The sequence below is a fragment of the Camelus dromedarius genome, chromosome 32, assembly GCF_036321535.1.
Source record: "Camelus dromedarius isolate mCamDro1 chromosome 32, mCamDro1.pat, whole genome shotgun sequence".
NCBI lineage: Eukaryota > Metazoa > Chordata > Mammalia > Artiodactyla > Camelidae > Camelus > Camelus dromedarius.
The window spans coordinates 16252448-16271228 of NC_087467.1; the positions used below are offsets into that span (position 1 = coordinate 16252448).

At 33.1% G+C, this 18781-nt stretch overlaps 1 protein-coding gene across 2 annotated transcripts in view; it reads left to right on the top strand.

The window, feature by feature from the left end:
- Nucleotides 1–18419, top strand: part of ROCK1 (Rho associated coiled-coil containing protein kinase 1) — a 106683-nt gene extending 88264 nt beyond the window's left edge. For both annotated transcript variants that reach the window (XM_010976728.3, XM_064481551.1), the window contains exons 24-33: nucleotides 110–203; nucleotides 626–714; nucleotides 3365–3553; nucleotides 4487–4646; nucleotides 10064–10134; nucleotides 10340–10428; nucleotides 14342–14420; nucleotides 14583–14844; nucleotides 15523–15730; nucleotides 16929–18419. In XM_010976728.3, the coding sequence (XP_010975030.1) occupies nucleotides 110–203; nucleotides 626–714; nucleotides 3365–3553; nucleotides 4487–4646; nucleotides 10064–10134; nucleotides 10340–10428; nucleotides 14342–14420; nucleotides 14583–14844; nucleotides 15523–15730; nucleotides 16929–16932 (1245 nt within the window). In that variant the 3' untranslated portion in view covers nucleotides 16933–18419. The remainder of the gene's footprint in view (nucleotides 1–109; nucleotides 204–625; nucleotides 715–3364; nucleotides 3554–4486; nucleotides 4647–10063; nucleotides 10135–10339; nucleotides 10429–14341; nucleotides 14421–14582; nucleotides 14845–15522; nucleotides 15731–16928) is intronic.
- Nucleotides 18420–18781: the final 362 nt, after the last annotated feature.

Here is an 18781-nt window from a genome sequence, read left to right on the forward strand (position 1 = left end):
GACCTGTTCTCATCTATAGAAAATGCAAAGTGTTTTAGAAAAGTTGTTGCTTTAAATGAGAAACTAGCAAAGGGACGATATAACTTAAACCTTTCTGTGCTTTGTTTAGCTAGAGGAAACGAACAGCATGCTAACCAAAGATATTGAATTATTAAGAAAAGAAAATGAAGAGCTAACGGATAAAATGAGGAAGGCAGAGGAAGGTATGTAGAATTGTTTTAAAAAAATCATAATGTTAAATAAAGTTCAGAGGTTAATCTTTAGCTATTCGTGTTGTGCATTAGGTTTTTGAAATACTTGTTTTCATGTGTTGAATAACTTGTGTAGAACTTAAATATTCTTACTGCTCCCTGCCAAAAAAAGGTAAATATGTGACATGATGGATGTGTTAATTAACTTGGAGGGATCCTTTCACGATATATACATGTATCAATTCATCACATTGTACACTTTAAATATCTTAAATTTTTACTTGTCAGTTATACCTCAGTGAAACTGAAAAAAATTAATGAAGTTAGTAAAAGTTGCTATGTAGTATATACTAATTTGAATAAAATTACTGTTAATTTGCAAAGCAGAAATTAATTAATTCCATGCAATAACATTTTATATAATTTGTTGACAGAATATAAATTGAAGAAGGAGGAGGAGATTAATAATCTTAAGGCTGTCTTTGAAAAGAATATCAATACAGAACGAACCCTTAAAACGCAGGTATACAAGCTCTCAGCCTTTTCCATGTGTTTGGATTTGAGTGTCATAGTTTCAGAAGTTAATATTTGCTCTTCATGTCCTTTTTCTTAGGACTGAGATGATAAGGTTCAAACTTTTCATTGTAACAAATAATGTAATATTTTTCTTAATTAAATGTGGAAGACTTATTCAGGAAATTGGATTTCAGCTAAGAAAGGTAGTTCGTTTAGTCATTTGATTAGTGAGAATGTGTTGTAGGTTGTATAGAAAACCTGTAATTGACAGTCAGAAAACTTAATGAAGAAAAACCACATCCTTGACTAAAGCCAAGAGAGAAGAATGGAGAGTAAGTAAGAAATTTACAGGAGTGCATGTATCATTTTTGCTTTATATTTAAATTATGCAGCTAGGTCAGATTTTTTACACTAAAATGTGGTATCTTGTCATTTTACTAAGTTATCCAGTAGTTTTAACTCTTCGTAAGGTACTGTGTACCTCACTTGATTTTTTACAGTAAAATAAATACCGTCTACTTAATAATAGCTTCTTGCCACTAATCTACTCTCCCTCTGAGTAATCCTTCAACTAGAGTAATCTTTCAAAAATGTATTTATTTAATACCTGTTGAAAATCCTTCAGTGGAGGTTTTACTTCCCTTTATACCAAAACAGAGATCATGAAGAAAAAGATAGACATTTATTACATAAAAGTTCAAGTCCAAAGGAACATCAGTTGAAGGAAAATAAACTAAGAAGAATATTTACATTTATATATAAATGTAAATTTTTATATATATTTATATAAAATATATAAATATATAAAATATATAGATAAATAAATATATAATACAAGTATAAAATAAATATAAATAAATATATAAAAATATAAAGAACATCTGCAGACAGGAAAAAGACAATCCAGTAGAAAAAAGAAAAAGTAAGGGACATTTGAGAGAAAAAGGAACAGTGAAAAATTTTTAAAGTCTCAACTACAATAGTAAACCAAGAAATAAACATTAAAACAATTATGAGGTATCTTTTTGACAGTCAAATTGGCAGATTTTTATGAGTTATAATAGGCAGCTTTGAGTATATAAGCACATGGGGAAAGTCTATGCATATGAAAACAATTTAACAGAATAAAGTATTTGTGCAGTTCTGTGATCCAGTGCCTGCTCATTTAGGAATTTATCCTGTATAAATACTCCCATAAATGCTCAAAAGAATTATGTATAAATATAATTGCTACAACATTATTTTTAATAGTGAAAAAAATAACCCAACCACCCATCTATGAGGTATTGATAAATAATGATACATGTATGCAGTAGGATGCAAAGGAATCATTAAAAATTAATGAAGTGGATTTACATGTAATGACATAGAGAAATAGTGTTTACCATGATATGTGATAAAGTATTAAATTTAAAAAGCAAGTTGTGGCACAGATTGTATGGCACAATTCCAACTTTAAATGTGAATATATATATATATATATATATGTAACCTACTTACACTACACATAAGGAAGAGACTAGAAGGATATGCACCCAGCAGATTGAAAGAAGAGAGAGGGCTTTAGCAGAAGTGGTCTTTGAGGAGTGATTTTGCAAGGGCTTTTCACTTTCTTCACGATGTACCTTTGTATTTGATTTCTCAATAAACATGTTAGATTTACTATTAGAGAAAAACCAAATACGTGTTTACGTGTTCAGTGAACTAAGTTTTTGTGCATTGAAACAATTATTCAAGGGCTCTTTATCCTAGATGGGATCTACATGGAAACAATAGTGGTTTGGGCTTTTTCTGTCTTGATGGAAAAATCTGTGATTTTTCTTTTAACTTCTGCAGAATGAGTACACTATGTCTTAATGTTTTGCGATTTATGTAGCTAATTTCACGTGCTTCTAATAGTTCTGTCTCATTTTGAATGTATTTTTTTCCTTCTGGCAAAAAGGGTTAGCCTCAGCTATGTTTACAACCCTTTTCAAAAGGGCCTCAGTGTGGCCTATCAGGTGCCCTATCCCCCTACTTTCCTAATTGTTTAAATGACAAAAATTATCATGGGTTTTTTTTGTCTGTGTACTATTTCCTCTAATTGTAATGTGTACCTTGGCTCCTCGCCTTAATACCGTTTCCTCTTTGCTTATCCAACTCCTGTTTGTTTTTTTAAGAAACATGTGGGCACAAAAGCAAGTCCTCGGGGAAACCTTCCCTGCCTTCTGCAGGTCTCTGTCAGGCACTACGTGCACAGCACCCTGCTTGCCTCTTTCTTCTTACCTGCCATCCGGACCATAATGCTTGCTTGCCTGGCTCCTCCCCCAGACTAAGATGCCTCTGGGGCATAACTGTATTTTCTATCCTTCTATCTAGTGTTCTATCTACTGTCAGAGTTTTTACATACAGTATTATAAATGCTGAATAACTGTTGAACAATAAATGGATTTTTACGAGCCTGTCTGTTTCTCGCATTTGAACAATAAGTCAATAATAGTTACTTATGCCACCAAGTTATCATGTCCCAGCCTTCCTTAGGTGCTCCTGCTTTTCACATACACACATGAGAAAAGCCCTGCTTTCAGATTTTAAAGAAAAAATACATTTTTAGTGGAGATTTAAATTGAACGGCTACAATAAGGATACTTATTAATAACATTTTAATATTTTAATAGGCTGTTAACAAGTTGGCAGAAATAATGAATCGGAAAGATTTTAAAATTGATAGAAAGAAAGCTAATACACAGGATTTGAGAAAGAAAGAAAAGGAAAATCGAAAGTTGCAGCTCGAACTCAACCAAGAAAGAGAGAAATTCAACCAGATGGTAGTGAAACATCAGAAGGAACTGAATGACATGCAAGCGGTAAGGTTTGTGTGTGTGCGTTTGTAGAATTATTTTAAATTGTTACTATTATATATATATATATATATATATATATATATATATATATATATATATATATATATATATATATACTATCTATTAATCTTATTTAGATTTTTTAGTATGAAATGCATACTTAGGTTTATACGCTCCACAATTTGATTACTATTACTCTCATATGATCCACGATCTTGAAAAACAAGAGAGGTGTTCTGTTGCCTATTAACTATAACTTGACTAATTTTTACCCATTAGCATCTGCTTGATTAGAGATGTTGCTTTTTGAGAAACAACCAAGGGTTTTGCCTCTTTGATTTCAGACTGAAATTGAAATATGGCTGGTATAATATTGACTATAGTTTAGGTAGAGGAATTGAAGTATTGTAGCTTTTGTGTTTTCTCTAATCAAGACTCACTTTTCTGAAATCAAAATATCAGACTTAAGTGTTTGATACTTTCTGGCTTAATAGAACGAAATTGAGAACATAGTCCTTGATCCTAGACAGACTTAGATCCAAGCATTGACTCCGTCATTTTTGGTTTTACCATCTGAGAAGCTTTGTATATCTTTTAAACTAGTTCACTTGAAGCCATAAAAGAATTTTCTGTTGTTTTAATAGGTGTTTGGTTTTGGTTTTTCATTTTTGATGCTTTGTATCTAAAAAACAAACAAATAAAAACTTGTTTAAAGCAAAGAGAGAAGGAGCTTATCCAAGCAATATATTACTGAGGGAGAGAACTTGCATTTTTATAGTTGTATTAAATCTGTGATAGTAAACATTCATGAAATTTACAGTAAATTTTTGGTATTAGCAATTCTGGCTTACTTATTTTATAGTTCCATTAATTCTTCATTTCTTAATATTGGAAATTTGATCTTTATTCTTCATATAATATATATTTTTAAAATAGCAATTGGTAGAAGAATGCACACATAGGAATGAGCTTCAGATGCAGCTGGCTAGCAAAGAGAGTGATATTGAGCAATTGCGTGCAAAACTTTTGGACCTTTCGGATTCTACAAGTGTTGCTAGTTTTCCTAGTGCTGATGAAACTGATGGAAACCTTCCAGGTAAGGATATTTCTATTACTTCATTCAAGTTCGCTTAAACATCATGGAAATTAATGTAGTTTCTTTCACTTGATTTTCTACCTCTTTGTCATTTTGTCCATGGATTCTTAAGAAGGAATTTATGTTTCTGATAGCCAGCGTCTGATGATATATGTATACTTAGTGCATTTTATATAAGAAAAGCAGTCATAAACAGTCTTAGGCTATTAAAATAGATGAGTGACTCTACCTAAATAGAAACTTGAGGAAGTTTATGAATCAGTATTGAGCAGCCTAACTCCGTGGTGATAGTTGAAGCTGCCGCTACACCTCTCTCTTTAAGGAAAATTGTACATGTTTTCATGAGTAGTAGCTCTTTAATGTTTTGTGTGTTTTTGTGCTAAAACTAAGAACTATTCTTAATAATCAGAACCACAGCAGCTCTATATAGAAGCTTACCTAATGTGGTGATAAACTTTACTCAGGCTTGTTTCAAATTTGGAGGAATAGATAAGAGGGATTGGGAAATGCAGAGAGGGAGCAGGGAGACAAGTAAAGGCAAAAGTCAGTGACTAAGATTTTAGCCTTTTTCTTTTCTCTTATTTTTCTTCAGTGGAGAATCAATTAAAAAATAAACACAGCCTCATTCTTGGGTTCATTGTAGTGTAAGTTATATTTATGTCTTTTTAACAGAGATAACACAGGTTCAATTTAGAAATGAATAGTTTAGAAATACTAAAACCTGCATTTCCGGTTTTAAAGGCATATACACACAACATGCACACATTTGATGTACTACATATTCTTAGTTCAGGGTTTTGAAAGTTTTGTTTACATGGTCTTAGACTTGAAAATAGATTTTAATTAATATATTTCCAGAATAGTGCATGAAAAGAAAGCTGTTGATGAAGCAGCACATTTGATAGGATAGGGGTTCTATTTTAACAGATAGTACTTGTTTTCTTGAGCATTTGATGGACTACTTGGAAAATTTTATGTTTTGTTCTTGGTCAAGAAAGTGGGGCTCAAAGTAGGAAGTCAGTTGTTCTTATTTGTATTCCATGTAAACCCTGCCCTCATTCTTTTGTGGCTTTGCTAGCCCAAAATGAGATACCTGGGAAAGGAAGGGCAGGGAATAAATATTTCTCACTCCAATGGTCAAGAAATTCCTTCTATTTTCCTATTTTTGGCCCTCTGAAAGCTCTTGCATCTTGAGAAATTATAGGTGCACATCCTTATCAGAGGATCACTTTGCATTTAACAGGGGTCTCTAGCTTCAGCTGTTGTTTAAACATCTTTCTAAAGGTATGACTTAATCATCAGTTAAGAAAGTATGACTTTTAGGGGTGTTTGGCTACATTCTTTCACTTGTTCAACGGAAATTGTAGTTCAGATTCCTTCTTCATTAACCTCAAGATATTTCTTGAGTTGTTTAGTTAAAGGAGATCTTGCTCTAGTGTAGGTTAAATATCCTGGCAAGGCTTTTTGTCTTTGTTTCAACCATTCCCCTTTAACTTTGTTTAGAAAGTCTTACTATGTAGGCCTTGGTTTTCTTTGTATTAAGTTAAGCATTTCAGAGACTGTCCATTATTGGTAAATGCTATTTAGAGGGTTTGAATTGAAAAATGAGTTTAGGGGGAGGTGATGAGCTTTATCTTTCATCCTGGCCTATTCAGGAAGACTAAACAAAGTATCATCAGGCGGTTTGATAGGCTGACTTAGGTGAGATATTCAGTAAATACACTTAGGAATTAGTCAGCAAAGAGATTTTAAAGTGTTTCTCTGGCTCCATTCTGAGTATATTATTTAGAATAGCTGTGTATTTTCAGAGATCTTTCTTTAAAGATTTTCAAAGTTCAAACCAAGTAGGGGACAAAGAAAAGGTGCTGGTGGCCATCCTTCATTGCTATAAAAGGAGACCAGTTAGGTATCTCTTTCTCTATTACTGTGTTTTCAGTCTTGAAGCTTTATGAAGGTTTCTACGGTGCTGAATCTTTTCATGTCAAAGACTGACTTTCATATTGCAGGTGGAAATTAATGGATAATCTTTATCAATGTTACTTTACCTCTGTGTCAGATATTTTGCTGGTAAAGTGAAATTCTGTACTAAGTCTACTATCTACTAGTTACCTGGCAAATAAAGTTAAGGTTTTGTAGTCATATCTGTGAAGAATTGTAAAGAATTTTGGTATTCATTCTGAATTTGAGAATTACATATCATTTAAGTGCCTGAAAGATTTTTTGAAAGTGACTATTTTACTCAGTTTGGGAAATTAATAAATGAATTTAAACTACAGATTTAAAGAGAGGACTTTGAATAGTTAAATAGTTAAAATAAAGACCTTTTCAAATAGAGATCATACTTTTAGTTCAGTGTGATGGGATTTTCTTAAGTAGTCAGATGGATAAACTGATAATATGACTTTCATTATTTCTCTTAGATTCCATCATTCATATCAGATTCTCATTTAATTATCTTGTTTCTCTGGAGCTCAGCCTCTGTAGTCCTCTCAGCTGGCATCTTGTCATTAACTAGGTTAAATCTCCTCTAAGTTTCCCAATTCTAAAAAGCTTAGAAAAAATTGTTGCGCCTTCTGTGACTTATAAACTTTTGAAGTTCTTAAAATCACTTTCATTCTCTTATGTCTTCATCCTGTTTGGTTCTGTGGCCTTAGCACACTGTGTGAACATAAAGGTTTAAGGTTTGCCTATTGCCTAGATGATGAAAAGACTAACTTGATGACTGGCTCTCCTTCCTTGGTTTTTTTTTCCCCCCTTCTTTTGAAATTACTGACCTAAGAAACTAAAAAGAACGTAAAATTAGATAAAATATAAGGGACACTTGGTTATCTGCACTCATTAATAGTCATTTTCTTTTTTTTTGGTGGTGGTACTGGGGATTGAACCCAGGACCTCATTCAAGCTAAGCATGCGCTCTGCCATTGAGCTGTACCCTCCCCCCAATATTTATTATCTCTTATGGATTATCTGCATCACTGAGCTTAGTTTACCTGCTTCTCTGAGGGGAATTCACCAGAAGGAAAGACTAAAATTCTCTCCTATAACATTATTGTTTTAAATTAGCAAAAACTTTCACATATCTTGAGCACTTTTTTTGAGTTCCTGATTTCTTCATTAATTTAAATTAGAGCAAATATAAAATTGGACTTATTTGATAAAATGCCTTTGAGGTATAAAATTTCTCTAGGGATACTGAAATGACAGTGTAAAATCATAACATACAACAATTCATTGAAAATATGTTTCATTTAATATATTCAAAGAAAACCCTGACAAGTTAATCCAAACCTAGAGCCAGAAAGCTTAAAATATTTCCGGCATTCACTCTGACAGAGAAATAACTTGGGGTGGGGGAAGAGATATTTTGGCATACACAGTTTTGTATAAATGTCAAGATTTCAGTAGTTTGACATCTTTTATTTTTAGTGAGAAATTACTGGTATTAATTGACTTAAGAGTAAGAGCTACTATTTTTGGGACAATGAAGGGAATTTTTCCTAGGAATAACTGTTTTGCTTTTGTCTAAGATAGAATATTTGTGAATGATCAGCAACCTTCTGTATGTTATTTAATATAAAACAGCCTTTGGTTTTTAAATTACAACTATTGTTTACAGAGGTTGACTTTAATTGGCTAATTCAGAAAAACGCAAAATGGTAAAATAATAAATAGAGATTTATCAAGTACCTATTCTGTGTGTCAGATACTGTGGGGTTTATTAAAATAAAAGTGTGAGTAAATGGTCCTTCGTGCTTACAAAACTTACCAAGGAACTACCTAATGGAACAAATTAGTTTTAAATGAACTGAATAAGGGCAGCTAGGAAAGAATTTGGAAGAAGAAAGGGATCATTTCGAGCTGAAGTTTCTCATTGTTTCACTTTAACAACTATAATTTAGATGAAGGGGAATAACGAAAAACAAACAACATTAGGGACATGGAAGAAGCTGGAACAAAAACATTACTCCTGATTCAGTTAACTGCAAAGCTTGTTTAAGGACAGAATAGCATTGTGCTCCAGGTATTTGAATTCAGAAATCAGACAGCTCTCCTGGGTGAACCCGAGAGCTTTTACAGTTGCTGATTAACCTCGGCCAGGTCACTTCACCTCTCTGAGCCTTAGTCTTTTCACTTGTAAGTGGCGGATGGCAGTAGAACCTACCTTATTGTATATTCCTAGGGAAGTAATATCCGGTGTTCATGAGATTAGACGTAGATTATATATGAGATATTAGTGGTAAAGCATTTGGCAAATAATAAATGTTTAGTAAATGTTACCTGTTCTTACCATTACTGTAAGACTGAACTGTTTTATAATTTTTAAGTAGTGTGGAGGAGGGCAGTATGTAGTCCCACTGGAGTCATCATTTGAGCTAGAGATAATCTGTCACATTATAGGATTGTTCCTTATAGTTGGTTATTTTTCTCTTTTGTGTGTTTCAAAAAACACAAAAAAGAGATCTAAAAGAAGATAGATCTAAAAAACAAATGTTCTTATCTCTAACCTAATATAAAATGGTCATTTCTAAATGGAATCATCTTTTTCCCCTAGATATTTTTAATAAACATTAATTATACTTAGTAACAATAATAATTATAAAATGTCTTGATTGAATTAGTCAAAGAATTTCTGGTATGTACAAACTGGTAAAATATTAGCAGTTGACCAACTGAATTCTGTGTTCTTTTATTGTTTATTAAATTCTGATACTACAAGCTTAATAACAAGTTTCTCTTGGAAAAAAAACTCTTTAGTTTGATATGAATTGTAATTGGATTTACCGTTAGAATTAAGGACCCCTCCCCAACCAGTTTTGGACACTTTTATTGACATTGTTTTGGGTGTTTTACCGAAAAGTTTATCAGAATATTGTACTGAGAAAACAAATAAAATGCTTGTCTCTTATTCTTTATGTCTAGTTGATTCTGCCTGCATTCCTTATTTATTTATCTTCTATTCTTATCTTCTGTGAGTAATAGGACACTTCCGTACTTTTGCTTGCTCTTTCTTGTGTAAATCATGGCTCTGATTTGTTCCACTTGCTGCATTTTTTTTTTTTTTTTGCTAAGTACTTTTACATGAATGTTAAATGGTATTTAAAGTCTTCTATATAATATCCCATTTAAGCTGCAGTCCATTCCAGTCTTGCCTGGCTGTTAAGGGTATTGTTACTTCATACTTTTATAATTGAGTACTAAATGTTAATTTTATGGGAAAAGTGGCTTGGAGTTTTTTTCTGCAATATTTGTATGGCCATTAAAGTTGATATGTGTGATTGAAGCATGAAAGAGCAAATTATAGCACTTTTTCATTTAGCTGTGTTCAAATGCCTGTTGCTGCATGCTGTCAGACAACTTGTAATAGCTTTTCCTCCTGACAGGTTTAGACTGAATACTTTAAATTCTTTTTCTCCTAGAATCAAGAATTGAAGGTTGGCTTTCAATACCAAATAGAGGAAATATTAAACGATATGGCTGGAAGAAACAGGTACCATATGCCTCATTTTTTCTAATTAATATTTTGTTATATATTTTATTTTTGAAGCATAGAACTTGTATTAACTGCTCTATTATTGGCATCATTTTTAGAGTAATATAATACATTCTGGACATAAATGGCAAATGTTATGCTTATCACTTCAAACCAAGTTAGTTTTGCTTTTATATCTCTTCTCGCTTTTTTCTCATTTCAGTATGTTGTGGTAAGCAGCAAAAAAATCTTGTTCTATAATGATGAACAAGATAAGGAACAATCCAATCCATCTATGGTGTTGGACATTGAGTAAGTTGCCTTTTCTTGAATTTTATGTCTGTTGAATGTTAACTTACGATAATCAATTGTTTTTAGACGTACCATTTAGTTTATATTTTGTTATTTAAACAGTAACACTTTTCCTTTTCTTAACAAATTTAAATAATAACTTAAGTATTAAATCTTTAGCAAAATGTGAGAGGGAAAATTTGCATACCTGATTGGTGCATTCTAAAGACACTGTTTTTCAGACTTCAAGTGTTTATTGGTTTTAAGTTTAAAGAGCATTTCAAAAAGTATATGATTATGTAGTTATTGTTAGGAAATAAATAAACATTAACAAGAAAGACATCTTTCAACTAAATTAAATACGTTTTACATTGGCAAGAGTTTCTTATTGTTACTGTTGTTGTTTTACCTTTTTATTGAGATGCAATTTTCATACAATAAAATGCATTCGTCTTTAGTGTTCTGTACAGTGACTTTTGACAGTTGTAAGCATCCATTTAGTCACCACCCAATACAATATAAAGAACATTTCTGTCACCCTGAAAAGCTCACTTGAGCTTCCTCTAGGGGGAAAAAAGATTATCTGAATTCTAATACTGAGATTTATTTTTGACTATCCTTGAACCTCATATTAGTGGAATTCTGTAGTATGTATTCTTTTGTGCCTGACTTCTTTCACTTAGCATAGTATTTTGCTATGTCTATAGATTGTCTGTTCTTTTTATTGCTGAGTAATATTCCATTGAATGAATATATCTCAATTTGTTTATCCATTCTTTTGTTGATGGGCATTTGGGTTGCTTCCAGTTTTGGTCTGCTGTAAATAAGACTGCTTTCAACATACTTTTGTGGACTTCAGTTTTCATTTCTCATGGGTAAATAACTAGGAGTAGAATACTGGGTCATAGAGTAAATCCTTATTTAACCTTTAAATAAATCTACCAAACAGTTCTCAAAAATGGTTATGCTATTTTATACTCACGACCAATATATTAGTTTCAGTTGATTCACATCTACCAACAGTTGGTGTTCTGAGTCTGATTTTTAGCTGTTCTATTGGATGTGAAATGCTATCTTGTTTTAATTTATATTTTCTTTTTTTTTTTAACATTTTTTATTGATTTATAATCATTTTACAATGTTGTGTCAAATTCCAGTGTTCAGCACAATTTTTCAGTTATTCATGGACATACACACACTCATTGTCACATTTTTTTCTCTGTGAGTTATCATAACATTTTGTGTATATTTCCCTGTGCTATACAGTGTAGTCTGTTCTACAATTTTGAAATCCCAGTCTATCCCTTCCCACCCTCCACCCCCCGGTAACCACAAGTCTGTATTCTCTGTCTGTGAGTCTATTTCTGTCCTTTATTTACGCTTTGTTTTTGTTTGTTTGTTTGTTTTTGTTTTTGTTTTTTAGATTCCACATATGAGCGATCTCATATGGTATTTTTCTTTCTCTTTCTGGCTTACTTCACTTAGAATGACATTCTCCAGGAGCATCCATGTTGCTGCAAATGGCATTATGTTGTCGGTTTTTATGGCTGAGTAGTATTCCATTGTATAAATATACCACATCTTCTTTATCCAGTCACCTGTTGATGGACATTTAGGCTGTTTCCATGTTTTGGCTATTGTAAATAGTGCTGCTATGAACATTGGGGTGCAGGTGTCATCCTGAAGTAGATTTCCTTCTGGATACAAGCCCAGAAGTGGGATTGCTGGGTCATATGGTAAGTCTATTCCTAGTCTTTTGAGGAATCTCCACACTGTTTTCCATAGTGGCTGCACCAAACTGCATTCCCACCAGCAGTGTAGGAGGGTTCCCCTTTCTCCACAGCCTCTCCAGCATTTGTCATTTGTGGATTTTTGAATGACGGCCATTCTGACTGGTGTGAGGTGATACCTCATTGTAGTTTTGATTTGCATTTCTCTGATAATTAGTGATATTGAGCATTTTTTCATGTGCTTTTTGATCATTTGTATGTCTTCCTTGGAGAATTGCTTGTTTAGGTCTTCTGCCCATTTTTGGATTGGGTTGTTTATTTTTTTCTTATTGAGTCGTATGAGCTGCTTATAGATTCTGGAGATCAAGCCTTTGTCGGTTTCACTTGCAAAAATTTTCTCCCATTCCGTAGGTTTTCTTCTTGTTTTATTTCTGGTTTCCTTTGCTGTACAGAAGCTTGTAAGTTTCATTAGGTCCCATTTGTTTATTCTTGCTTTTATTTCTTCTAGGAGAAAATTTTTGAGACGTATGTCAGATAATGTTTTGCCTATGTTTTCCTCTAGGAGGTTTATTGTATCTTGTCTTATGTTTAAGTCTTTAATCCATTTTGAGTTGATTTTTGTATATGGTGTAAAGGAGTGTTCCAGCTTCATTGTTTTACATGCTGCTGTCCAGTTTTAATTTATATTTTCTTTATGACTAATGATGCCAAGAATCTTTTCATGTGTTTATTGGTCATTCGTATATCTTATGTGTCTCTAAGTCTTTTTCCTATTTTTAAATTGGGTTGCTTTTTTTTTTTTTTTAAGAAGTTCTGTACATATTCTGGATTTGAGTCCTATGTCAGGAATATGTAGTGGAAATATTTCCCAATCTGTGGTTTGCCAGTTCATTTTCTTTATAGTGTCTTTTTTTTTTTTTCCTTTGGGTAGGGGAGGTAATTAGGTTTTTATTTTCTTATTTATTTATCTTTAATGAAGGTACTGAGGATTGAACCCAGGACCTTGTGCATGCTAAGCATGCACTCTGCCACTGAGCTATACCTTCTCTCTCCATGGTGTCTTTTAATGGGAACCAATTTACCACTTTTTAGAATGGATTATTGCCTCTTGTGTAGTCTGTCCAAGACATTTTTACCTGCCCCCAAATTGTGAAGGTGTTCTGTATTTTCTCCCAGGAGCTTTTTTTTCTAGGTTCTATATTTGAGTTCTGATTGATGTCGTTTATTTTTATACTTGGTAAGAAGTAGTGGGTGAGGTTAGGGTTTTTTGGATTTGTTTTGTTTTCTTTTCATGTGGATATCTGGTTATTCCAACACTATTTATTTTTATATGTTGACTTTGAATCCTCATCTTGCTCCTCACTTACTAGTTTTAGAGGGATTTTGTGTGTGTGTGTGTGTGTGTGTGTGTATTCCTTTTCTACATATACAATCATGTCATCTTCAAATAATGATAGTTTTACTTCTTCTTTTCCAACCTGTCTGCCTTTACCGCATGTATAGATTCGTATGAATGCCACCAAGTTAAAATACAGAATAATTCCATCACGACAATCCCTCATACTGGCCTCTCATAGCCATAGGAGGTACCCTTTATACACACCCCCACCCCAGTCCCTGGCAACCACTAATCTCTTCTCCACCTGTACAATTTTGTCATTTCAAGGATGTTATATAAGTGGAATAAAATAGTATATAACTTTTGGGATCTGCATTTTTCACTCAGGGTAATTCCTTTGAAGTCCATCCAGGTTGTAGTTTCTTTTCATTGTTGAGTAGTATTCCATCTTATGAATGTACCACAGTTTATTTAACCATTCATTTGGGTTTTTTCCAGCTTGGAGCTATTAAAATAAAGTTGCTGTGAATATTCATATACAGGTTTTCATATAGAAAGTTTCATGTGAGAAATTGCCATCCTCTTCCAGAGTGGCTCTGCAATTTTACATTTCTACCACAATTACATGAGTGGTTAGTTTCTCTGCATCATCATCAGCATTTGGTGTTACTACTATTTTTATTCTTAAAATTTTGATAGGTATATAGTGTTACTTATTATGATTTTAATTAGCATTTCTCTAATGACTAATCTTTTCATGTGCTTATTTGCTGCCTGTGTGTCCTCTTTAGTGAAATACCTGTTTATGTATTTTGATGTAAATGAGTTTTTATAATGGCCTACATCACATTTATCTTCGTTTTAGTAAATTGTTTCATGTTCGACCTGTAACCCAAGGAGATGTGTACAGAGCTGAAACTGAAGAAATTCCTAAAATATTCCAGGTAAAAATCTGAAATTACAATTTTAGAAGATCCTTTACCTAAGTACTAAGTGTATTTTGCAAAGTAAATGTAAATACACCAATGCTTTTATACATTTGAAACTTGTGTGTACAGATTAAGACCCTTGTTGTATCTTTTTCCATTTACCATTCCTGAATGTAGATACTATATGCAAATGAAGGTGAATGTAGAAAAGATGTAGAGATGGAACCAGTACAACAAGCTGAAAAAACTAATTTTCAAAACCACAAAGGCCATGAGTTCATTCCTACACTCTACCACTTTCCTGCCAACTGTGAGGCCTGTGCCAAACCTCTCTGGCATGTTTTTAAGCCACCCCCTGCCCTAGAATGTCGAAGATGCCACGTTAAGTGCCACAGAGATCACATAGATAAGAAGGAGGACTTAATTTCTCCGTGTAAAGGTGAGCATGAAAATTATTTTTACAACTTTTAACAAACTAGAGAATTGTCTCAGTGAAATATCTTCTGCAAGTGTAGCACTCTATACCAAACTGAAAAGAGATAATGTAACATAAGAAAAAATATTTTGGCCCTGGTGGTGCAACGTGCAGCTGTCATTTCACAACTACAGATTTATCTTTGATCATAATGTTTTTAAAGAGAGTCACCCCATTGCAGAAGACATACCACTAAGAAATCCTAAATTGGAGAGAAGGGCTGTAGGTGCGTTTCACTCTATCTCCCCCGTGAGTCTTCACCTCCTGCTCATTTTCTTTCTGTCTGGGTTTCACTGTTTTGGACTGGCATGCCATATCATAGACAAAGTCCTCTAGTTTAGCTTGAGAGAAATAATAAAGACCTATAGCTATTTTAAGGTAAAAAACTTGTGTTCTATAGATACGTTTATTTGTTTCACTTTTGCAATTTGTTTTTGTATTTCTGATTTTACTTCTTTGGTATTTGGTATTAGTTTATGACTAATGTTTTCTTTTAAAATTTTCCAACTTAATTAAATTAAGAAGAAATTATCTTTTCCAAGCTTAATTAAGCATAATAAATCTTTCAAAATTGTAAGAACGAAGGATAGGATTCCTGCAGATTTTCTATGACTTTAATTGTGGTTTTCTTTCTTAACATAGTAAGTTATGATGTAACATCAGCAAGAGATATGCTGCTATTGGCATGTTCTCAGGATGAACAAAAAAAGTGGGTAACTCATTTAGTAAAGAAGATACCTAAGAATCCACCATCTGGTTTTGTCCGCGCATCCCCTCGAACACTTTCCACGAGATCCGCTGCAAATCAGTCCTTCCGGAAAGTGGTCAAAAATACATCTGGAAAACCTAGGTAAGGATTGAAATGTTAATGTTTTTAACATATTGGATAATAGCTATTAAAATCCAAAATCTAATTGTTCTTTTCCCCATAAAAGGCATAATTTGTAACTAGGTATTTATTGAAATGACTTTACAAATTAGTTTAAGTGATTCCTGTTAGAAGGTAATTATATTTGTAAATGTTGTATTTATTTAGTTCCATGTCAAGTTTTATTGTCATTGGTTGTGGTATACATGATACATATTTAGAACTTAGTGTTTTAAAAAACTGTAATTTACTCCCTTTTTAATGTAAATAAATTTATACAAAACTTTGCTCATTTTATTTTTAACTATATTGGCATAGATTTGTTTTTTTAATCAAAATTATTTGGTGGTGTCAGTATAACAAACTTCCCAGTTAAGTATCCCTTTTTTCATAGGGGGAGGGGAATTTAGCTGATTTTGTTGGAAATTTTTCCGCAATATTTGTGTGCTAAAGCAAGCAATTACAGGACATAATTAAACCCTTTCTTGAGGAGAGGTTATGATATCTCATTAAGTTCTCACTTAACACATGAATAAATGGGGTTCGGAGAAATTAAGCAACTTACACAAGATCACATAGCCAACTTAGTGGCACAGTCAGGTTGAAAGCAATTTCCATCCGTTTCTAACACCTGTGTTTTCTCTCCTGTACCAAAGCCCAGCTTTCCCTAGAGCATAATCCCTATATTAAGGGGAACGTTTGTATCTAGAAACTGAGACCTAATGCTGATCTGTCTCTGTTAATGTCACGCAAGCCGTCCAAGCAGGCTTTGAGTTTATCCCGTTTCTTCATTCCATGTTGTCAGTAACCAAATCTCATTCTTGGAAATGACTCATATCCATTTCTCCTCCTGTCTTCCTCAGCTGCCATACTATTCCCATGCATTATTGCCTCACTCCTGACTTCTTTGTCAGAATCCTATATCAGCCCTCTCCTGTATAGGATAAAAACTGGATGTACAATACTTAAAGTTGGATTATAGCTTTGTGGGGTGGGGGATGTGTTTGAAATATAAAGTAGAAGCAAAAAGGAGATAATACTGTATTTTTCCTGTTTTCCAAATTTTGTGTTAATTATTATATATAAGGATAATATATATTTACCTTTTCTTCCAATTTTTGTTTTTTATAATATTAAATTGGGTGTGCTTCTTAAATTTTGTCTTTTTTTCCCTCAACAGTTAACCATGTGACTTAGTGCCGTGTGGAATTGTGTGGGATGCTACCTGATAAAGCAGGCTTCTTTAACCATGCAGAGCAGACAGGCTGTTCCTTTGACACAAGTATCACGGGCTTCAGGGCTAAGACTGCTGTTGTTCTGTCCTTGCTTTGGCACAAAAGCACACTGAGAGTTGTGTTTTGTTTTGTTTTGTTTTGTTTTTTATTGCGGGTTTGCCTACAGGTAGATTAGATTAATTATTACTGTGTAATGCAAGTACAATTGGGGGAAAGCTTAGCTAGATATATTTTTTTAAAAAGGTGCTGCCTTTTTGAATTTCTAAAACGCCTGTCAATCATGATAGAACATGGTTTTCCTCATACGAGTGAGGGGAAAGGACTTCCACTTTCAAGTGGAGTGGCCGTCGCTGTCAAGATCGGCTTGTGGAAGGAGTAAAGAAAATATCTCAAAATGAGACAACTGAAAATTTTTTTTTAATGACTTCAGTTTTTGTGCTCTTGCAAGACTATACAAAACTATTTTAAGAAAGCAGTGACATCACTTGACTTCAGTGCCCTCACTGTAGAATTTAAAAGCCTTACTGTTGATCGCCCATAGTGGACTTGATGGAAAATAAATATCTTACATTATGCTTTACAAAATACTGTATGTGTTTCAGCAAGTTTGTAGATTGGGGAATGGGAGAAGGCAAAAAAAAAAAGTTACATTTAATCTATGCATTTTTGCCAAGCCATATTGAGTTATTTTACTACTAGAGACATTAGGAACTAACTGTACAGAAGAACCAAGTTTAAAAGCATTTTTGTGGGGTACATCATTTCTGTAATTATATGATGTGTTTCTTTGTGGTTTTAAGTGATAAAGACATTAAGTTAACAAACATATAAGAAATGTATGCACTGTTTGAAATGTAAATTATTCTTAGAACACTTTCAATGGGAGTTGCATTGCCCTTTTAGTGCCTTAATTTGAGAGGATTATTTTACTGCCATGACTAAATATAGAAATTTCAAAAAACGTATTTTCAAAAAATTATGTGTCAGTGGGTTTTTCATTGAGAATTGGTTTAATTTAAAATATTTAGTGGTTTGTTGGACTTCCATAAATTGAGTACAATCTTTGCATCAAGCTACCTGCTAAAATAGTGATTGACTTTATAAAACTGCAAAATATGTAAAAGTTTGCACCAATGTAAAAGAAAATTATGGCAATACATCTGTGATGTTTTCCAGTTAACATAGGATTATCAGATAAATACTGTTAAACTCTTGTTCAGTAACAAGGGTTGATTCATATGGGCAGTATGATTTATTGTTTATTTTTTTAACCAAATACCTCCTCAGTAATTTATAATGGCTTTGCAGTAATGTGTATCAGATAAGAAGCACTGGAAAACTGATTCGTCTCTAGGATGATATGCATGTTTCAAGTGGTATTGAGAGCCGCACTGATGGATATGTAATAATAAACATATCTGTTATTAATATGCTAATGACTCTGTGCTCATTTAATGAGAAATAAAAATAATTTATGGATGGATACCTTTAATAATGTTTGCTATGGTGTTTTCTCACGGCTAAGATGAATAGAAACCATGCTATAAATTAGTCCCTGACTGTATACAAATGTTTGTTAAATTTCATGACTAAAGTGAATTTTTAAAAGATAAAAAAACATGCTTTGGCTCTAAAATAAGAGTGGTTACAGTTGAAGTGAGAAGTTGGCTAATGTCTGTTGGGAAACAGTTCTCGGTGGGTCTCTTGCATTTCTCATGTCTTGAGAGCAGAGGCTCTGACAGCCTTTGTTCCAGACTGTCTTTTTCAAGGAGATCTGTGTAGTGAACAGCCTTGAAAG